This window comes from Salvelinus alpinus, chromosome 36 (assembly GCF_045679555.1).
Source record: "Salvelinus alpinus chromosome 36, SLU_Salpinus.1, whole genome shotgun sequence".
In the NCBI taxonomy this organism is placed as follows: Eukaryota; Metazoa; Chordata; class Actinopteri; order Salmoniformes; family Salmonidae; genus Salvelinus; species Salvelinus alpinus.
In genome coordinates, this window is record NC_092121.1 from 4,335,038 (window position 1) to 4,358,561 (window position 23,524).

Consider the following 23,524-nt stretch of genomic DNA (forward strand, 5'->3'; position numbering starts at 1 on the left):
AATTGTTAGGTAATAATTAGGGGTTAATTTTGATGCAGCATGCAACGTAAAGAGTAATCATTAGAAAAGGGTGGGTTGGGGATCTCTTCATTTTAAAATACTTTCAACGTTATGTTTTACAAGATACCATTTCTAAAATGTCTCGAGGGTATTGCTGCTATGATAACGTGACGTGTAAGTATCAGTTCAAGTTTAAAAAAAAATGTTTTAAAAAAGCACAATGATGCTTTTGGGGGGGGGGGACAGTCATTTTTTATTCAGCAACATTGTAATTAATTCAATACTAAGGCTAGGTTCATTCCACGAGGTCAATGACAATACTGTAAATCGAACTGAAGTGGCACAGAGTGCAGCGCGGCTTCGCTGACGGCCATGTTGTTCAGGGCTTCTGTTACGACTTCTCTACAGAGCACCGACTGACTGCTACCTCTTTCACAGAAACAAGAGTACTACACTTGGTAACAAATCACATGCCATCTACTAGGCCTACTACTGCTGGCTGGCTAGCTGAGGCTTGAGAACGATGCCAGAGGGCAGAGGAAGAATAAGCTACAGTATCCTCTAACTTCACCTGAGCAGTAACTAGTCTCGATCAGACTGGAGTCCATAACACTTACCCTGGATTGATCACATTGTCAGACAAATAGACTCCTCCCTCACTAGACTATTTCTCTCCCAGCCCAGAGACGTGGCTGAGAATGGACAGACATACAGACTAGACTGGTGTTGATAAGGCTGCTCCATTTTGGTTCCCTCTCACAGCAGTTTTTACGTGAGTCTCCCTCCCATAATTGCACTTTAACCTGGACAGAGGCGGGGCACCTCACTCCCTGGGTAGAACAGGGGGTGGGGTTTGGCGGGGCCACACCGCTTAGGTGTAGAAAGTAGTCTCCGCTCCCTCAGCCCTGGCCTCCGGCTCCACCTTCACGGCCAGATGAGGCTTCTTGCGGAGCCGCTTGGCTTCGTTCTGCAGCTTCTGGCGGATGTAGCCCTTGATCTCCGAGTCCGTCTTCCCTGGGAAGTAGTGCTGCACCGCCCCTGTGGGTGAGAGGTCAAAGGTCAGAAACCTATAGAGATGTAAAGTTAGCATTACTTTGGAAATAACCCGTTTTTGCATGGACATTGCCATGGAGGGGTTCCACCATTTTAAAGTGGTCAACTGGGTGGGGGTTCCTATGAGTTGGGAGCGATCAGCCAATGATCAGAGCATTGTCAAATCAAATCAAATCCGATTGCATTTGTCACATGCGCCGGATAAAACAATGAAGAGGCGACTCCGGGATGCTGACCTTCTAGGCAGGGTTGCAAAGAAAAAGCCATATCTCAGACTGGCCAATAAAAAAAAAAAATTAAGATAGGCCAACAAACACAGATACTGGACAGAGAAACTCTGCCTAGAAGGCCAGCATCCCAGAGTCGCCTCTTCACTGTTGACGTTGAGACTGGTGTTTTGCAGGTACTATTTAATGAAGCTGCCAGTTGAGGACTTGTGAGGCGTCTGTTTCTCAAACTAGACACTCTAATTTACTTATCCTCTTGCTCAGTTGTGCACCGGGGCCTCCCACTCCTCTTTCTATTCTGGTTGGAGCCAGTTTGCTCTGTTCTGTGAAGGGAGTAGTACACAGCGTTGTACGACATCTTCAGTTTCTTGGCAAATTCTCATTTGGAATAGCCTTCATTTCTCAGAACAAGAAGGCTGACGAGTTTCAGAAGAAAGGTCTTTGTTTCTGGCCATTTTGAGCCTGTAATCGAACCCACAAATGCTGATGCTCCAGATACTCAACTAGTCTAAAGAAGGCCAGTTTTATTGCTTCTTTAATCAGGACAACAGTTGTCAGCTGTGCTAACATAATTGCAAAAGGGTTTTCTAATGATCAATCAGCCTTTTAAAATGATCGACTTGGATTAGCTAACACAACGTGCCATTGGAACAGTGATGGTTGCTGATAATGGGCCTCTGTAAGCCTATGTAGATATTCCATTAAAATCTGCCGTTTCCAGCTACAATAGTCATTTACAACATTAACAATGTCTACACTGTATTTCTGATCAATTTGATGTTATTTTAATGGATAAAAAAATTGCTTTTCTTTCTAAAACAAGGACATTTCTAAGTGACCCCAAACTTTTGAACGGTAGCGTATATACAGGGGGTACTGGTACCGAGTCAATGTGCGGGGATACAGGTTAGTCGAGGTAATTTGTAAAGTGACTATGCATAGATAATAAACAGCAAGTAGCAGCAGTGTAAAAACAGAGCGGAAGGGGGGTCAATGTAAATAGTCCGGGTGGCCATTTGATTCATTGTTCAGTTGTCTTATGGCTTGGGGGTAGAAGCTGTTAAGGAACCTTTTGGTCCTAGACTTGGCGCTCCGGTACCGCTTTCTGTGCGGTAGCAGAGAGAACAGTCTATGACTTGGGTGACTAGAGTCTTTGACAGTTTTTTGGGCCTTCCTCTGACACCATCTAGTATATAGGTCCTGGATGTCAGGAAGCTTGGCCCCAGTGAAGTACTGGGCCGTACGCACTACCCTCTGTAGCGCCTTACGGTCGGATGCCGAGCAGTTTTCACTCCTGGCGGTGATGCAACCGATCAGGATACCCTCGATGGTGCAGATGTAGAACTTTTTGAGGATCTGGGGACCCATGACAAATCTTTTCATTCTCCTGAGGGGGAAAAGGTGTTGCGTACCCTCTTCACAACTGTCTTGGTGTGTTTGGACCATGATAGTTCGTTGGTGATGTGGACACCAAGTAACTTGAAACTCTCGACCAGCTCCACTTCAACCCCGTCGATTTTAATTGGGTCCTGTTTGGCCCTCCTTTTCCTACGGTCCACAATCAGCTCCTTTGTCTTGCTCACATTGAGGGAGAGGTAGCTGCCCTGGCACCACACTGCCAGGTCTCTGACCTCCCTATAAGCTGTCTCATCGTTGTCGGTGATCAGGCCTACCACTGTTGTGTCGTCAGCAAACTTAGTGATGGTGTTGGAGTCCTGCTTGGCCACGCAGTCGTGGGTGAACACGGAGTACAGGAAGGGACTAAGCATGCACCTCTGAGGGGCCCAGTGTTGAGGATCAGCGTGGCAGATGTGTTGTTGCCTGCTCTTACCACCTGGGGGCGGCCCGTCAGGAAGTCCAGGATCCAGTTGCAGAGGGAGGTGTTTAGTCACAGGGTCCTTAGCTTAGTGATACGCTTTGTGGGCACGATGGTGTCTTCTTCAGCAAATTGTTTTGCCTAGTTTGGAAATGGCTTTAAGCTGTATCACTGCCATCGATCCAGTGGGCACAATAAATGAATGATAAGATTTGGTTTAAGACTCCAGCACTGCGGGTGGCAGTAAATCCCCGATATTAGCTTCACACTTTTTTTCAAACTTAAAACTCATCAAAATCTTTAAAATGGAGAGAGCCTCAATGGCGCTGCCCACGTTGTCAGATGCCATAATGGCACAGATACAAAGTTGAGATCTCTATGCATCTCTATGCCTGTACCAAGATTACCGCTGTCTGTAAACGACAGTTCGAGTCCCAGGCAATGGCGGAGGTCAAACGGAAATAACAACACTGTGACCCTCTTATCCAGATCGACTTACAGCCACCGCTGTCACATAACTTTAATAGGAAAGTGTGAAGTTGATGTGAAAAGTATTTACATTGTAGCATGAGGTTAGGGCGGGAAGTGTGACATGTTCAACTGCGGTATGGGGGTGTGCCTAGCTGTTATGAGGGGGTGTGTCTAGCTGTCTCAGGCTGCAGTACAGACGAGACCTTACTCAGTATTGCCTGGATCTCGTCTGCAGGCAGGGCAGGCTTGGGTTGGCCCCTCTTGTTGTTGACGATGCCGGAGATGGAGTGAGAGGCCAGGCAGTCCCTCTCATAGAGGCCCCGGAGCAGGTCGTTGGTCAGCTTCTGGGCAGTGGTCCCCGTGTTACAGCGGTCAAGCAGCTCCGCAGTGATGAACTGGAGGGTATAAGACATTAGGTTCCATCTTTAAAATTGTAGTGGCCCATCCCATTTTAGAGATCCAGTGGGGTCTGTAATTATTGCACCCTTGATAAAGATGAGCAAACAAGACTGTATATATAATTCAAATACTGAGCTATACTGTATGCAAAAAAAAAAAAGGAAATTATATTATTTTATACTAATACAATTGCTCAGAGAAAGAGATAGGGGTCAAAATGATTTTGCTTCCACTGTTCCTGGGGCCCTTGTTATGGTCAACGGGATCATGAACTTTATTACATTTAATTACATTTAAGTCATTTAGCAGACGGGACATTTTAGCCAAAAAACTGGTTGCCTCTTCTAGGAGGCTGACACTTGGCCTTAAGTGGATCTTCCAGCAAGACAATAACCCCAAGCACTAATCAAAATCCACAAATAAATGGTTAATTGACCACAAAATCAACATTTTGCCATTTTTGCAATGGCCATCTCAGTCTCCGGACTTGAACCTCATTGAAAACCTGTGGTTTGAAGGATATTAAGGATCGGGAAAGATTCTGTATGGAGGAATGGTCTAAGATCCCTCCCAATGTGTTCTCCAATCTCATAACACATTTTAGATAAAGGCTCAGTGTGGTTATCCTCACAAGGGGAGAGTGCTAGAGTATTGAAAACAGGGGTGCCAATCATTTTGACACCTATATTTTATTTTATTACTTACTCATTATTACTATTACTTACTCATTTTTTTGCATACAATATAGCTCAGTATTTGTCTAATTTATTTTATACAGTCTTTTTTGCTCATCTTTATCAAGGGTGCCAATCATTACGGACCCCACTGTATATTGTCATTCTGCTATAAGACCAAGACCAAAGGCCTATTCAGTCAACTTCAAAGAAAACATATCATTTTGTATATTGCATGACATCAAAAGTGACTTCTAGTACAGTTTTTAACCTCTCCCGAAAACTTTTGCTAAATATTTTTGATGTCAAAGACACTTAAAGTGGTTCATCACCTCCTGGTAGAGAGGTGGTCCATTGATCTGGGAACCCCCCTCATGAGACCCCAGAGGTTGTCCATTCTGGTGGGGGTGGAGGGGCTCTAGTTTGGCCGCCCAGCACCCGTTCAGCACCCCTGGAGAGGCCAGCAGGGCCGACGTTGTCATGGCACCACTCCTCACCAGGATCTCAGGCATGCTGGGAGATGTAGTTCTCCGGTCCGTGCTGCTCGACCACACCTCCGTCCTCTCGATCAGGGCCTCCAGGTTACGTGCCAACTTTCCACACGCTAGCATACGATAGTATGGCAGTCAATAGCATGAATCCCACAGAAATTCAAGAGATTAAAGCATCCTGGGTTGCTCTTAGGCACAGATGTAGAAACAGCATACCCTCCCTTACTCCTGACCTTAACCACTAGCAAGGGAAATTAAAAACTGAACTTAGATCAGTGTCTATGGGCAACTTCCTCCTAATTCTCCTGCCTGGCCCTCACCTGTGAGGCATCTGATTTGCTCCCTCAGGTTGTCCATCTCTCGCTGCATGCTCAGCACCATGGCAACCAGGTCAGCCTTTGAACGTGACTGTAGGCCTCCAAGACCCTTTAGAGACATTAAGTCAAAAAGTCATACATAGAAAGTCTAAACCACACACACGCACGCACGCACACACGCACACACGCACACACACACACACACACACACACACACACACACACACACACACACACACACACACACACACACACACACACACACACTCAGAAGCACTCACACACACAAACACACACAGACACACACACACACACACACACACACACACACACACACACACACACACACACACACACACACACACACACACACACACACACACACACACACACACTCAGAAGCACTCACACACACACACACACACACGCACTCAGAAGCACTCACACAGACACTGCCATCAGCCAGTGTACCTCTGCCATGAAGTCACCCTCCTCGATGCGTTCCACACTGGGGTTGTCTGACACTGGTATCTGTTTTGAGATAAGAAATCAGTCATATACGTTGTCTCACTTGTATGTAATTGTCACAGTTTTTTAAATGTTATTTATTGTATTATGTATAGTCAGCTATGGTCTGCTATGGTGAAAAATCACAGCCAGCTTGAAGCATCAGCAAATCCCTGTGATGATACCATATTCTTCTTCATAAATGATTTTGTCTTGACAAAAAATAAATAAAGTTTCATTGTCAAGCTATGATTCAGCATCCTTCCTTTATTTAGGAGTAGCAACAACATGTTACTTGTTGCTGTCTTGGCTTGTCGTTCTTTTCACCACCTCCCCTTGCCAAATGTTTGTGTTCTCCTCCTCCTCTCCATCATTGAGATCAATGGCTGCCCTCACCATGCCCCTCTCTCACATAAGCGCCATTAGAACAAAACACAGCTGAGAGGTGAATGCTCTCTGTGTCACTACTACTACAGCCGTGTGGTTCCAAGTTGTAACCCCTTAAGTGAGGAGGTGGGGTGCTATATTACTAACGTACAAATAGGATTTATGTCGGTCGGTCAACATGCGCATATGATGCCACCACAATGAGCAGACGCGTGCCAACCCCGACAGATAATAGAGAAAACTTTGTCGCCAAAAATATGATATGATAATAGTTGACCCAAACCCTCGTTTTCAACTTCTGGAGAGCGATGTTGCATGGTGGATTCTCTTCTACGTTCTCGTTCACCGGGTGTGTGTGCTTTCTTCTCTTCTGCAGTCTGTGCTGTAATAGACAGTCCGGGTAGGGTAATTAGCGACATAAATCGTGAGCGACAAATACTCGCCCCTCACGGAATGGGCAGTTATCGTTACTGTATGAAGACCAGACTACAAATAACCGTTAAACGTTTACGTACACATAGAGGCTGGCTGTGCGATGTCGTGTTGCCAAAGTCTTCGTATTTGGGGTCTTCCTCCTCCTCTTCATCATATTCGAGGTCGAAAATGCGCTTTGCTATTGTTTTCCTTCTCATCTTTCTCCCATTATCCTTTCCCCCCGCTGAAACACTGGCTGCTTCTTGAACATGCTGGTCAATACACTGCTCGGCTCCCAGACTTTCGCGTCAATGCTGGGTAGGCACCCGCATCAGCCGTGGTGCGGGGGAACAATATTTGTTACGGTTGTCCTACTTTGTGTACTTATTGCATCTCAGTTAGTAGAACTGTGTTCAACACACTTGATTTAAGCTGTTTTTCGGTGAAATGTACCGTGGCATGACATGGCAAGATTGGACAAAGCCTGCTCAAGATGAAAGCAGCAGTTATAGCTTTGGGCATGATCATGACTTTCAAGTACATTTATTGTTTATTTATTTAACAATTATTTGAATGAGAGGGTTTATTCGAAGGGATAAAGTACACTATGTGAATTTCAATTGCATTACTAGGCTATAGGGTACTAGGGGGTAACTAGCCCCCCCCCTCCCCTAGGGCTTTTCTATAAAAAAAAAGTTACCCCAGTAGAAGACTTTGGGATAGGGTTTCACGCAAGTGTGTTAAAATCCATTTAATCCGTTTTATTGCGAAATTATTTAGTAAGTAATACTTTGAAGCTAAGTCTACTTGTCTTAATTGAATTATTGAAATAGAATATGGGGGGAAATGTTGTTCCACATGTCACAATTAATATACGCACTATGAGCAGATATGATGTAAAGTCCCTCTTTTTTTAACTCACCTGCACATTCATTTCCTTTGTTCTTTCTTTGTTCCTTTTCCATACAATCCATTATGTACAATTGCACAAAATATTATTTGAATATTGCAATATGTTTTACCCCAGCCGTCTTTAAAATGACATTCAGGAGCAAAAGGTTTTCAATAGTTGTTTTTAATTCATTAAAAAATTAATATTAATTGGAATATTGGAATGGAATATATCTAATAACATTGGAATATAAGCATTGATAAGAATAACTCATAACTTTACGGATTAATTCAGCCTAACATTGATGTGGCAGTTCTGCTATTGCTCAATTCTAATTTGTACATAGGTCACAAATAAAGCTATCCCCAGTAAAATCAAGTCTGGTTCATCATTGGGAGCAATTTCCAAACACCTGAAGGTACCACCTTCATCTGTACAAACAATAGTACGCAAGTATAAACACCAGGGGACCACGCAGCCGTCATCCCGCTCAGGAAGGAGTCGCGGTCTGTCTCCTAGAGATGAACGTACTTTGGTGCGAAAAGTGCAAATCAATCCCAGAACAACAGCAAAGGACCTTGTGAAGATGCTGGAGGAAACAGGTACAAAAGTATCTATATCCACAGTAAAACGAGTCCTATACCGACATAACCTGAAAGGCCACTCGGCAAGGAAGAAGCCACTGCTCCAAAACCACCATAAAAAAGCCAGACTACGGTTTGCAACTGCACATGGGGACAAAGATCATAATTTTTGGAGAAATGTCGTCTGGTCTGATGAAACAAAAATAGAACTGTTTGGCCATAATGACCATCGCTATGTTTGTAGGAAAAAGGGGGATGCTTGCAAGCCAAAGAACACCATCCCAACCGTGAAGCACGGGGGTGGCAACATCATGTTGTGGGGGTGCTTTGCTGCAGGAGGGTCTGGTGAACTTCACAAAATAGATGGCATCATGAGGCAGGAAAATTACGTGGATATATTGAAGCAACATCTCAAGACATCAGTCAGGAAGTTAAAGCTTGGTCTCAAATGGGTCTTCCAAATGGACAATGACCCCAAGCAAACGTGTTGTCTTAAGGACAACAAAGTCAAGGTATTGGAATGGCCATCACAAAGCCCTGACCTCAATCCTATAGAAAATGTGTGGGCAGAACTGAAAACGTGTGTGCGAGCAAGGAGGCCTACAAACCTGATTCAGTTACACCAGTTCTGTCAGGAGGAAAGGGACAAAATTCACCCACCTTATTGTGGGAAGCTTATGGAAGGCTACCTGAAACGTTTGACCCAAGTTAAACAATTTAAAGGCAGTGCTACCAAATCCTAATTGAGTGTATGTAAACTTCTGACCCACTGGGAATGTAATGAAATAAATAAAAGCGGAAATAAATAGTTCTCTCTCTCTCCTGTTATTCTGACCTTTCACATTCTTAAAATAAAGTGGTGATCCTAACTGACCTAAAACAGGGAATTTTTACTGGGATTAAATGTCAGGAATTGTGAAAAACTGAGTTTAAATGTATTTGGCTAAGGTGTTATTGTCCATGTGTTATTGTCCATGTGTTATATTATTATCCATGTGTTATTTCATAGTTTGATGTCTTCACTATTATTCTACAATGTAGAAAATAGTAAAAATAAAGAAAAACCCTTGAATGAGTAGGTGGGTCCAAACTTTTGACTGGTACTGTATATAGATCTAACTTTGTTGGAATATATCTACAATTTTTTTTACCACAAACTGTTTTGTTTAAATATCTCCAAAAGTTGTGATGGCACAGAGGAAATGTTCTGTTGAGCAAGAGCAGTGGCAGCCAGGGCGTGTTGGAAAAATAATTTGGTGTTGTTAATGTGAATTACAGGGGGGGGGGGCAGTTACCCCAGGGGGCTAGTTACCCCCTAGTACCCTACAGTTTAGGCTAGGCTACTGTCCCTTAAGAAGACAACATGGGGATGCAAAATGTCAACATGTGCCACTACACGTGACAACATTCCAATTTACACATGTAAGAGTTAGATTTTCATGTGACATTTTTCCACATGTGAAACTGCAAATTCCACATGTGAGAGTTAGGTTTTCACGTGTAAAATGGCAAATTTCACATGTGAATCTGCAATTCACGTGACGGGAAAACATGTTATCCTCCTCACATCTGAAACGTTGGCGTTAACATGTGAACTCTATATTGAATACATGTGAACATATGGTTTCACATGTGAACAGCTGACCTCACGTGTCTCTTTAGTTTTCACATGAATTTTTTTCAAAAAAGAATTCAATTTTTTTTCTTCATATTTATTTATTTATTTATCAGTGGTTGCTGTAGCACCCTCAGCACTTCTACTTCTCTATGTCCACCTGTATTGTAATTGTGTATTGTATTTTACAGTATTGTATTGTACATATGTAGGGGTCCTGTACACGGCTCAGTTCGTAAGAGCATGGCACTAGCAACACCAGATTTTTGGGTTCGATTCCCAACTGGGGTCACATACCGAGATGTGTGGACTGTTATCGTTTTGTATAAAAGTGTCTGCTACGTAATTGCCAGTTATTACAGTACTGTGTTGGCCTATGCAATTTTGGAAAAGCTACTTCATTTTGGATACATGACTACTGTATCGGATGTCCTTCTTATTTTGGACTTTCTGGATCATTAGTATGGCTCGCGAAAGCAGCCACACTTTAATTTGCGTATTGCTATTGTATTGTGTTGATATAGAAACACGAGCATTTCGCTGTAGCTGCTGTAACATCTGCTGATCTGTGTGTGCGACCAATAAACTTTGATTTGATTTGTTTACATACAATACATCTCTGGTCTCGTCAATATGTGTTTTCTTTTTAACTTACTGTGGAGTAAAACCATGATAGTCATCATCATAGTAGTATATTCAGTATATATCATACCTTATATGTTTCTACTTTACAGAAATAGGTTTTCATTATGTAGTTCTCAAAATCTATAGTAGACATAAAATCTATAGTAGGCATAAAATCTATAGGTTTGCCAAATGATTAAGTGATCATCAATTAAGAGCCGTCGGATTAAGTAAAAGTCAAATGTATCTCAACAAAAGAGAAGATAATCATATCAAAAGTAATGCGAGCGTCGCATTATGAAAGGCAATTACTTTATTACGAACATGTACTGCAATGTGAAACATGGATTTTGAGATGAAAAAGTGACTGTATGATTTTATTGTGCTGCACTTTAGTTGAAAATGTGCTTCGAGTTTTGTAACAACTGCCTTTTTGATGATCTGTTTTGAGTTTCCTACTAAGAGTTATGAAAATGTACCGCACACTTGTGAAAATTGCACCGAAGCGATACAAAAAAAAAAAAAAAATGTCAACCACAAGCACATGAGCTTTCAAAAGAGGAAACAGATTCAGGGATCAGAGGAGAGAGATTGTGTGTGTGTGTGTGTGTGTGTGTGTGTGTGTGTGTGTGTGTGTGTGTGTGTGTGTGTGTGTGTGTGTGTGTGTGTGTGTGTGTGTGTGTGTGTGTGTGTGTGTGTGTGTGTGTGTGTGTGTGTGTGTGTGTGTGTGTGTGTGTGTGTGTGTGTGTGTGTGGCACCATAATGTAGGTTCTCATATGAACTGTCCAATCGTTTTGGTTCCCCTGATCTGATGGTTGCTATAGAAAGAGAAACTGTCTGTGATCAATTTGTTGAATTGGAAACAGATCACTATCAGTGGTTCCTCTTCTTAACAAACAAAACAAAACGGCACCACAATACTCTGCATCAGAGTTCCCTAATTGGTGATGTGTAGCCAATTCCCGGGTTGTAACTTGTGACCAGATGCATGTTGTGTGGTTTATCAAGATCTTATCATGGTGCCAATGTATTCTTGGTGTTTTCTAGACACTGGGCAAAAACTGGTTGAATCAACATTGTAATTATAATTGTAATGTAATTTCAACAAAGAAATCCAACGTGAGGATGTTGAACCATGTGGAAAACAGATTGGATTTGCAAAAAGTCCTCAACGTTAAGAAATGTGTCTTTTTTTCACCCAACTTTTAACCCTAATTCCAATGACATGGTGACATTTTTCGTTGATTTCACGTTGAATTCACGTTACTTGACAAGTCAACCGAATGTAAATCCAAACCAGATGTTGAAATGCTGTTTGTGCCCAGTGTGCAGTGACTCATAATAACCACTGAAGTAAACAATATGACCCGCAACTTGTCCCCTGATGTGCAATACGAATCAATAGCCTTTTCATTCATGCCCAGTTCATTCCTGATATCCTGATAGTTCCCTTTGTGTCCTTCTAATAAAATGTTTGTAGAACTTAATCTCATTGTGACCCTAAAATGCCAAAATTTATAAAAAGCGTGGCATTGAACTATGACATGAATATTGAATAAGTATATCCAAGAAGTGTATATTTTGACTCTAGCTAGACATAAAGGACTTACATAAATGTAACAGTCCCTTTCCCTTGTAGCAATTGTGTCTCACAGAGCGGCTCCCCCTGGGAATAACCTATTGATCCATCCACTGCATATTTTTCACACTTAAGTGGGTCTGACACAGAAAAAGCAGGAATATTGATAACGCATCGACATCTACTGTTCTCTCTGAGGAAGATTCGTCCGCAGAGCACCAGCAAGCCATCGAATCTATACTTTGCCTCCTGTCTTTGATGGAGAACAAAGAGAGAGAGAGAGAGAGAGAGAGAGAGAGAGAGAGAGAGAGAGAGAGAGAGAGAGAGAGAGAGAGAGAGAGAGAGAGAGAGAGAGAGAGAGAGAGAGAGAGAGAGAGAGAGAGAGAGAGAGAGAGAGAGAGAGAGAGAGAGAGAGAGAGAGAGAGAGAGAGAGAGAGAGAGAGAGAGAGAGAGAGAGAGAGAGAATCAGTGACAGTCACTCCCACACACATCTCTGTGAACCTGCCTGTGAGACCTGACATGACACGTCTTTAGCCACAGTTATAGCTTGTTTGCTTCGTCTCCCTTCTTCCCATGCAATCACACTTATTTTTAGAAGCCTATCTCCACCAAGCCAGGTGACTGGCCCCTGCTCAGGGCCCTGACTGCCCCACTCAGGGGTCTCCCTATTGACAGCTGAAGAGCCAAACACAGATTACATGCGATATTAGAGGGGCCAAAGTGGGGGTTCAAAGGAAAAAGTCATGTTTATCAGGCGGCGATAAGGTTACACACGGAACCTCTCCTCCGGAGTGAAATTGAAACTGTGGCCCCGTGCCCCTGGAGATAATTGAAAAACGAAGGCTCCATCCAACAGAAGCAGGACGTTTTCCCTCCCTCCCCGGCCGGGCCCCCGTTACAGATTGATAGAATGAATGGGGCCATAAAGAGAGAGGCTGGACTTTGGCATTGAGTGGGTTTTGATTGACCAGACGGGGGCGTCAGGGTTGAACTTTGACTCCTTCCCCCAGCAGCCATGGAGGGCTGTAAATGATTTTTGTGCTGATGAACAGAGCCGGTGGTGGCCGAGGTAGACACACACAAGCACGTTTATACAAACACACACACACACACACACACATACACAAACACATATTCACATGGGATCAGTGACCACTGCTGAGGCCTAGACACTCACACATAGAATCACACACACTCACACACACACACACACACACACACACACACACACACACACACACACACACACACACACACACACACACACACACACACACACACACACACACACACACACACACACACGAACCCATACAGAGCATTCGGAAAGTATTCAGACCCCTTGACTTTTTCCACATTTAGTTACGTTACAGCCTTATTCTAAAATTGATTAAATTGTTTTTACCCTTCATCAATCTACACACAATACCCCATAATGACAAAGCAAAAACTGGCTTTAAATTTATTTGCAAATGTATCAAAAATAAAAAACTGAAATATCACATTTACATAAGTATTCACTCCCTTTACTCAGTACTTTGAAGAAGCACCTTTGGCAGCAATTACAGCTTCGAGTCCTCTTATGTATGGAGCTACAAGCTTGGCACACCTGTATTTGGGGGGTTTCTCCCATTCTTCTCTGAAGATCCTCTGAAGCTCTGTCAGGTTGGATGGGGAGCGTCGCTGCACAGCTATTTTCAGGTCTCTCCAGAGATGCTCGATTGTGTTCAAGTCCGGACACTGGCTGGGCCACTCAAGGACATTTGGACTTGTCCCGAAGCCACTCCTGCGTTGTCTTGGTCTTGTGCTTAGGGTCATTGCCCTGTTGGAAGGTGAACCTTCGCCCCCAGTCTGAGGTTCTGGACGCTCTGGAGCAGGTTTTCATCAAGGATCTCGCCGTACTTCGCTCCGTTCATCTTTCCCTCAATCCTGACTGGTCTCCCAGTACCTGCCTCTGAAAAACATTCCCACAGCATGATGTAGCCACCACCATGCTTCACCGTAGGGATGGTGACAGGTTTCCTCCAGACTTGACGCTTGGCATTCAGGCCAAAGAGTTCAATCTTGGTTTCATCAGACTAGAGAATCTTGGTTCTCATAGTCTGAGAGTCCTTTAGGTGCCTTTTGGCAAACTCCAAGCAGGCTGTTATGTGCCTTTTACTGAGGAGTGGCTTCAGTCTGGCCACTCTACCATAAAGGCCTGATTGGTGGAGGGCTGCAGAGATGGTTGTCCTTCTGGAAGGTTCTCCCATCGCCACAGAGGAACTCTGGAGCTCTGTCAGAGTGACAATTGGGTTCTTGGTCACCTCCCTGACCCAGGCCCTTCTCCCCCGATTGCTCAGTTTGGCCGGGCAGCCAGCTCTAGGAAGAGTCTTGGTTGGTCCAATATTCTTCCATTTAAGAATGATAGAGGCCACTGTGTACTTGAGGACCTTCAATTCTGCAGACATTTGTTAGTATCCTTCCACAGATCTGTGTCTCGACACACTCCGGTCTCAGAGCTCTAGGGCCAATTCCTTTGACCTCATAGCTTGGTTTTTGCTCTGACATGCACTGTCAACTGTGGGACCTTATATAGACAAGTGTTTCCCTTTCCAAATCACCTCCAATCAATTGAGTTTACCACAGGTGGACTCCAATCAAGTTGTAGATACATCTCAAGGACGATTAAGGGAAACAGGATTCACCTGAGCTCAATTTCGAGTCTCATAGCAAATATTTATGTAAATTAGGTGTTACTGTTTTTTATTTTTAATACATTTGCTAAAATTTCAAAAAAACTGTTTTTGCATTGTCATTATGGTGCATTGTGTGTAGATTGAAGAGGACATTTTTACATTTAGAATAAGGCTGTAACGTAACAAAATGTGGGAAAAGTGAAGGGCTCTGAATAGTTTCCGAATGCACTGTACATTACACATGAATGCAAGAATTGATGGTTATAGACATAACACAATCCAACATAGATGTATCTAATCATTTTCTACTCTCTTTCTTTTATTGCTATCTAGTGTGTTATTGTGAATCAAAGAAATATGAGTCTATTTGTTTCATTCTGCTGGGCATATGTGTCTGTGATCGTAGTTTATATATCTGTGTGTGCCTGGCTGCCTGTGCTTCTCTAAGTGTAGCATGAGTGAGCTTGTGGCTAACCTGCTGTGCTTCAAGTCCACAGGCCTAGCGTTGATGGACAGGTTGAAAGCTAATGTTTAGAGAACGTTCCACGCTCTGTCTCGCAGATCAGACCCCCACCGTGCCGATTCTTCCTCTCCGCCGACACCGTTTTGTTCGCCCCTCATGAATATGCAGCGGCTGATTTGAGGGGATGATAATGTTTTCTGGGAGAAGCATGCTCTGGCCATAACTAAGACTGACACAGGCATGGCCAGGCTGAGAACAGTGAACGTCTCTTCCTGAGATACAAGTAGAGGGAAAGGCCTCAGACATGAGAAACCATGTGGAGAGCAGTAGCTTCAGTTGCTCAGCATCCATTATAAAGATCATGTTTTCTATTTCTCCAATGGGACTAATGCTGTTTGAAAATATATGGAGGTATTTTGGTTGAAAATGTATGGAGGTAGATTGGTTGAAAATGTAGGGATGTGGTTTGGTTGTAATTGTATGGAGGTAGTTTGGTTGAAAATATAGGGATGTGATTTGGTTGGCCAAGGTGCACTATTGTGATAGTTGTGAGCACAGTCATCTACAAATACTATATGGCAATGTATGGCCTTGGTATAAATCTGAAGAGAATTTAAATGAATCTGCTGAATTAATTGATATTGAGACTGGATTGACGCCAAACGTCCCAGATACAGTACATGACTACAAATGTCTTAGAGAAGTTAGCCATTTTGTCTTCAGGTGTCTGACTAGTAGTATAGTTTTGGGTGCTTTAGTTGTCCAGATGCCATTCACCCCGCCAAAACCCTGTCAGCCAGCCTGTCATGTTTTATGTCAGCCATCTTAGCCTCTATGTCAGCCATCTTAGCCTCTATGTCAGCCATCTTAGCCTCTGTGTCAGACATCTTAGCCTCTATGTCAGCCATCTTAGCCTCTATGTCAGCCATCTTAGCCTCTGTGTCAGCCATCTTAGCCTCTGTGTCAGCCATCTTAGCCTCTATGTCAGCCATCTTAGCCTCTATGTCAGCCATCTTAGCCTCTGTGTCAGACATCTTAGCCTCTATGTCAGCCATCTTAGCATCTGTGTCAGACATCTTAGCCTCTATGTCAGCCATCTTAGCCTCTGTGTCAGACATCTTAGCCTCTATGTCAGCCATCTTAGCCTCTGTGTCAGACATCTTAGCCTCTGTGTCAGCCATCTTAGCCTCTATGACATCTTAGCCTCTGTGTCAGCCATCTTAGCCTCTATGTCAGACATCTTAGCCTCTGTGTCAGCCATCTTAGCCTCTATGTCAGCCATCTTAGCCTCTATGTCAGACATCTTAGCCTCTGTGTCAGCCATCTTAGCCTCTATGTCAGACATCTTAGCCTCTATGTCAGCCATCTTAGCCTCTGTGTCAGCCATCTTAGCCTCTATGTCAGACATCTTAGCCTCTGTGTCAGACATCTTAGCCTCTATGTCAGCCATCTTAGCCTCTGTGTCAGACATCTTAGCCTCTATGTCAGCCATCTTAGCCTCTGTGTCAGACATCTTAGCCTCTATGTCAGACATCTTAGCCTCTGTGTCAGCCATCTTAGCCTCTGTGTCAGACATCTTAGCCTCTATGTCAGACATCTTAGCCTCTGTGTCAGCCATCTTAGCCTCTGTGTCAGCCATCTTAGCCTCTGTGTCAGCCATCTTAGCCTCTATGTCAGCCATCTTAGCCTCTATGTCAGCCATCTTAGCCTCTGTGTCAGCCATCTTAGCCTCTATGTCAGCCATCTTAGCCTCTGTGTCAGCCATCTTAGCCTCTGTGTCAGCCATCTTAGCCTCTGTGTCAGCCATCTTAGCCTCTGTGTCAGCCATCTTAGCCTCTGTGTCAGCCATCTTAGCCTCTATGTCAGCCATCTTAGCCTCTGTGTCAGCCATCTTAGCCTCTGTGTCAGCCATCTTAGCCTCTGTGTCAGCCATCTTAGCCTCTGTGTCAGCCATCTTAGCCTCTGTGTCAGCCATCTTAGCCTCTATGTCAGCCATCTTAGCCTCTATGTCAGACATCTTAGCCTCTGTGTCAGCCATCTTAGCCTCTGTGTCAGCCATCTTAGCCTCTGTGTCAGCCATCTTAGCCTCTGTGTCAGCCATCTTAGCCTCTATGTCAGACATCTTAGCCTCTGTGTCAGCCATCTTAGCCTCTGTGTCAGACATCTTAGCCTCTATGTCAGCCATCTTAGCCTCTATGTCAGCCATCTTAGCCTCTGTGTCAGCATCTTAGCAGAGTCCTTTTTTCCTCTCCCCTCAGTGATGTCACCAATGGGAGTTTCACCCCTGTTAAATCATTTGGCGCAGGTCACTGCAGAATCCGGACAGCGGGCTTATTGCATGTGCTATAATTCACAGTGTGACTTTGATGATAATAGCACTAATATTGGTGTGACACTGACGGATGGGGCAGAGCGGCTTTAGAGGTCTACAGACTGACCCCTGGTCCAATCAGAGCACTTCCAGGTTAAAAGGCTTTTACTGCCCACCAAAGGCCTTCCTCACTGTGAATGAATGAAAGAGAGAGAGGGGGTAGGGGGTTGGGGGGGGGGGGGGGGTGCTGGGAGGTTCAATCAAGATCCCTTAGTCAGGACTACAGACAATAGACACACACACACACCAATTCCTTCAAACACCATCCATCCAAACATAAATTATTTTCCTATTCATCGGAATCCAACCCACCACCATAGCTAACGAAAACGCAAAGGCATAAACATTCCCGAACCAAACCACATGTCAAAATCCCTGAGAAAAAAAATCTTGTTTTGTTTACCGCTTGCCAAAGAGGTGGTCTACGACTCTTGGCTTTTGGTTGGTTCCTCTCTTGATCAGAGAGGGCGCCTCTTCTGGAGCTCTGGTGGGAAAGTTGCGCCGGCCAGCCAGGGCCATGTGTTTGACATTAAGCCCAATCAGGCTGGGTCTCGTTTCTGGTGAGTGCCGAGAGATTGAGAGGCAGGCAGATCCAGCGGGTGATAGATGGCTGGGCCTACTTTCCAGTGGGCGGATGGAAATCAAACATCACGACAGAACCATGGGGGCTGTTTGCTTTATTTGCAAGGCCCGTCAAGACCCGGAGATTTATTGCAAGCGCACGCGGGGTCCTGATTAGCAGAAACACGGCTCTGCGTTCGAGAGAGAAGAATGACCCACGGTGGGATGTGTGACCTGTATGTCCTAGAGGTGTATTTTAATTCCTGTATGACATAAACAAGCGTTCCAACCAGTGGAGGTTGGATCCTTTACAGCGCGTAATGGTTTCATAAGTGGAGAGCTGACGTGGGGGTGAGGGGGAAGACTAGAGACAGCTCCAGCCTCAAACTGCTGGGTGCAATTTGCATCATTTTGATCATAAATCTCTCTCAGCCCTCCGCCAGTATGGCCTCAGACACTGATACTAACGCCTGCTTGTACTTAGACTCAGGCACACACTCTCGGAGGTCCAATGACTTGAGATGTGCCAGTAAGTCAAGCTTTCAATCAAATCTTCCACTGACATCAGCATAGGCTACATATTATGCACCGATGCCAATAGATTCACTTGACAGTTTGGGCTACTCCGTGACAATCAAGTCAGTCGCTTCATGACGTGCATTTACTATCATAAGCACGTCTGACATACAGTATGTCCGGAGTTTGCTCTTCCTTCAGGCGGGAATACGTCCTCGACTCTCACTCAGACTCGCACACTCCTTCATGTAACTGCCTGCCTGTGCTTTCCTCCATGGTTCTCCTCAGAGTTCTCAGTATGTCGACCTGCACTCTAGGGCCTTCTGTCCCATCCCGTCCTGCTCATTGATCCTCATCCCTCATACCTCGTAGCTTCTTGCACATTGGATCCATTCTAATATCATAACAGGAGCCTGCTTCGCGATTAGCTCAATTAGAACCCCCGCCCCCTGCTCCCCCAACGCCCATTAAACACTGGCCCGTCCTCCGCTCCTCTGCCACTCCGACCCTCTTCCATTGATCCCCGTCCATCCTTCGGATCAGCCTTAATCACCGACCGCTGTCCCCTCGACCATAAACGACCACGCTAGACCGCGCCTTGTCAAAAACCTACGGGGGCCGGCGGAATTTATCGGATCCTTAAAGGTAGGAGTTTGCACAGGGGAAGGAGAGGAGGCCAGCGGAGTCTGCAACACGGCGGACACCCGTGTGAGCTGCCTAGCGTGTCATAATACAGCACCAGAGGCCCCGGGATGAAGCGTGGTTGGCGGATTGATTTAGTGTCACGGCAGGTCTCGCCCCCTTCATGCGCCTTATCGAGTGATCCGCTGAGCGTGACAGGTTGACGTTATTGAGGAGCACCCAATCACTCGCCCGTCTTTTTTTTTTATCCGCCAGTGTATTGGCATTACCTTTCTTCTACCTTCTACCTCTAGTCACATCTCAGGTCATCCTCTTTCTTTTCAGGGAGAAACATTGGTTAGTTGTTGTTCCATTTTGTGACAGCCATTTTGGTCTCCTGCTTTCCAGTGTTGGCATGGCCTCAAGGGGACTTGGGAGGCAGGCTGTGTCCGGTCACGCCACACCTGGAGGGGTTATTTTGCCGACCTTGTACCTCTATACGTAACACAAAACAAAAGGGTCTTTGTCCCCCATTCGTGCAGCATGTGAGCCAATTGAAATATTTAGCATTCAATTCTATCTGTTGTCCTTCGAGTGATTTTCAAATCCTCACGCTACCATATCAAACTCTATTTTTATATATTCCTCTTGCATTTAAGTGAACAGTTTAGATAGTTAGTTAGACGAAAAGGGACATCGAGAAAAGAAAACAGATGAACTCGTCAAAGTCTCAGAGTGGGGAGACCTTTACTGTCTGTGGTGGCTGATTCCTGGTACCCGCTAGCCACTCATGGCGTCTGATTTCCTAGAAGAACAGAGCAGTTCCGCCCAGAGCGAGTCAGCTGATTCACCAGTCAGCAGAAATAGACAAAGCACACATAGTTGAAAGTGTGTCATCCATTTTTTACACTGAGCGTTACCGCACCCTCTGTGCAAAGCCGAGGTAGTTTACGTGCTTGAGCTAAACATGCTCTTTGATATTGACTCTATCTGGTACTGTTGTCCACAGAATGCGTGGAAATATATCTCACTCTGCCTTCACACAGTCTGATAAAGAAGAGGCTATATGTCGAGCACAGTACATGAGAATGAACATCCTTGGGGCTGCTTTGTGTATGAACCAACTTTCTAAGGATCTCTGTGTGTCTGAATGTAGTGTGTCCTGTAATTGCCACAGTGTCTGCTTGTGGACTCTTCTCAAACACGTACAGACACCATTGTCTTTACAATTTGCGGGACTAACAAAGCATTTGATGACAGTGTCATGCTAAATATTTATGATTCACCAGACCAATGGTTAACGATCTTGCTCTAAGTTCACTATACTCCCAGGGGTGCATCATGGGCCTCTATGTGGCCCTGCAACAATCTCCAAAGTTATGTAACAGCTTGGACTACTGTAACCTCTGAATGGCGACTTCTTCATTCAGCAGGTGTGTTTTGTTATTTTTTTTATTTAACCTTTATTTAACTAGGCAAGTCAGTTAAGAACAAATTCTTATTTTCAATGATGGCCTAGGAACAGTGGGTTAACTGCCTTGTTCAGGGGCAGAACGACAGATTTTTTACCTTGTCAGCTCGGGGATTCAATCTTGCAACCTTTCGGTTACTAGTCCAACGCTCTAACGGTGTAATCTGGGCGCTGTGTTAAACCTCTCTCTCGATCACTTTTGGTTTCCCTCTCAAACCTTTTTCTCCGTCGCTAACATCCCTCTCCCCCCTCTCGCTTTCTCTTGCCAAGGCCTGCCACCAATTACATGTGTGTTTGAGAGTCACACCCACCGTCTGACATCACAACACTCAGACAGCCCTCCACCAATTTCTCCGCCCTATTTCGCAAGGACAGACAGACAGACAGACAGACAGACAGAGACAAAGACAGAAAAATGTGTTTGTTTGCGCCTGTGTGAGCATTCTGACAAGCCTTTGTCAACCCTGTCGGCCTTTGTAAATCTGACCAGTGACGGGGTACTGAGGCGACATCAGTCTCCCACACAACCGCCCTAACTGCCATGCTTTGTCAATCATAGCCAGCCACAGCCAAGCAAGAAGCCTTCACTTCTCAGTCACCGCCACTATTCGGTCCAGCTAAATAACTGCAGTTGAAGGCAAGTGACGGCCATTGAAAGCATTTGACAGCGGCAGCGTTTGAAAGTTTGAATGAGCTTTTGGTCCCCATCTGACCCGATCAGACTAGACCCATGGGTGTCAAACCCCAAAGTAATGTCATGGCAACGTTTTAAGAACGCTGCATTCCACGTATGCCTTCCTATCGAGTTTATCATGGAGTATAGGATGGGGGTTGGTGAGAGAGTGCTTGTTTACATAACACACCGTGACATTTTGATAAAACTCTGGCAATTTATACGCATTGTTAACCAATGGTTTGTAATCGTACTGGAAAGAACTTATAAATATACTTTAGCTCTGTAAACCTCTACCATGTATGTTTACTTTGTATGTTTACCTTGTGTTTCCCACACCGTGTAGCTGTTTATGTTTTAATCGTCCTCCTTTGTCTTCAAACTGTCTCATGTTTGAAGTAAATGTCTTTGTTTTGGGAAGATTCTTCTGGAATGACTGTGACTGTGTTCATACTTTGGACTGAACGTAAGCCAATGAATGTAAGAAAGAAGCTCTGAAGATGCATTCTCAGTCAAGGTGGAGACCGTCATTACATCTCACGATAAAGATATGAGCCCACGTTGGTTCCTCTTCGTGTCGTTTGTATGTAACACACATCAACAGTTTTAGTTTACGTTCAGATTGAGTGAGAGACGTGCCGGCCAGAGACTGTAAAGTCCATGGAGAATAAGAGCACCTCCTCCCAGCTGCCCACTGCACTGAGGGTAGGAAACACTGTCACCACTGATAAAACTACAATAATCGACAATTTCAATAAGCATTTTTCTACAGCTGGCCATGCTTTCCATCTGACTACCCCTACCCCGGCCAACATCTCAGCACCCCCTGCAGCAACTTGCCCAAGCCCCCCCCACTTCTCCTTCACCCAAATCCAAACAGCTGATGTTCTGAAAGAGCTGCAAAATCTGGATCCCTACAAATCAGCTGGGCTATACAATCTGGACCCTCTCTTTCTAAAATTATCTACCGAAATTGTTGCAACCCCTATTACTAGCCTATTCAACCTCTCTTTCGTATCGTATGAGATACCCATAGATTGGAAAGCTGCCACTGTCATTACCCTCTTCAAAGGGGGAGACACTCTAGACCCAAACTGTTATAGACCTATATCCATCTTTGAAAGCCAAGTTAACAAACAGATCACCGACCATTTCGAATCCCACCGTACCTTCTCCACTATGCAATCTGGTTTCCGAGCTGGTCATGGGTGCACCTCAGCCACGCTCAAGGTCTTAAACGATATCATAACCGCCATTGATAAAAGACAGTACTGTGCAGCCATCTTCATCGACCTGGCCAAGGCTTTCGACTCTGTCAATCACTGCATTCTTATTGGCAGACACAATAGCCTTGGCTTCTCAAATGACTGCCTCACCTGGTTCACCAACTACTTCTCAGATAGAGTTCATTGTGTCAAATCGTAGGGCCTGTTTTCTGGACCTCTGGCAGTCTCTATGGGGTTGCCACAGGGTTCAATTCTCGGGCCGACTCTTTTCTCTGTATATATCAATGATGTCTCTCATGGTGATTCTCTGATCCACCTCTACACAGACGACACCATTCTGTATACATCTGGCCCTTCATTGGACACTGTGCTACCAAACCTCCAAACGAGCTTCAATGCCATACAACACTCCTTCCGAAGCCTCCAACTGCTTTTAAATGCAAGTAAAACTAAGTGCATGCTCTTCAACCGATTGCTGCCCGTACCCTCCCGCCCAACTAGCATCACTACTCTGGACGGTTCTGATTTAGAATATGTGGACAACAATAAATACCTAGGTGTCTGGTTAGACTATAAACTCTCCTTCCAGACTCACATTAAGCAACTCCAATCAAAAATGAAATCTAGAATCGGCTTCCTATCGTAACAAAGCCTCCTTCAGTCATGCTGGCAAACATACCCTCGTAAAACTGACTATCCTACCCATCCTTGACTTCGGCGATGTCATTTACAAAATATCCTCCAACACTCTACTCAACAAATTGGATGTAATCACAGTGCCATCCGTTTTGTCACCAAAGCCCCATATACTACCCACCACTGCGACCTGTATGCTCTCGTTGGCTGGCCCTCGCTACATATTTGTCGCTAAACCCACTAGCTCCAGGTCACCTA

The 23,524-nt window shown here is 44.6% G+C and overlaps 1 protein-coding gene across 1 annotated transcript; it reads right to left on the bottom strand.

The window, feature by feature from the left end:
• Window positions 1-227: 227 nt before the first annotated feature.
• LOC139565031 (BEN domain-containing protein 6-like) lies at window positions 228-7,093 on the bottom strand. The gene is made up of 7 exons (XM_071385039.1): window positions 6,858-7,093; window positions 6,626-6,724; window positions 5,920-5,979; window positions 5,452-5,557; window positions 4,973-5,244; window positions 3,776-3,962; window positions 228-1,038 (listed from the first exon to the last, which is right to left on the bottom strand). Exons 1-7 carry the CDS (start codon window positions 6,972-6,974, stop codon window positions 872-874), a joined length of 1,008 nt encoding a protein of 335 aa, XP_071241140.1. The 5' UTR covers window positions 6,975-7,093; the 3' UTR covers window positions 228-871.
• Window positions 7,094-23,524: the final 16,431 nt, after the last annotated feature.

Excerpts from the sequence above, each read along its gene's own strand:
- LOC139565031 (XM_071385039.1), bottom strand. The coding sequence starts at position 6,974 with ATGAGAAGGAAAACAATAGCAAAGCGCATTTTCGACCTCGAATATGAT. Across the intron at positions 5,980-6,625 it reads TCCAGAAGTTGAAAACGAGG|ATACCAGTGTCAGACAACCC; the intron begins GTTTGGGTCAAC and ends ATCTCAAAACAG. Across the intron at positions 5,558-5,919 it reads AGGGTGACTTCATGGCAGAG|GGTCTTGGAGGCCTACAGTC; the intron begins GTACACTGGCTG and ends ATGTCTCTAAAG.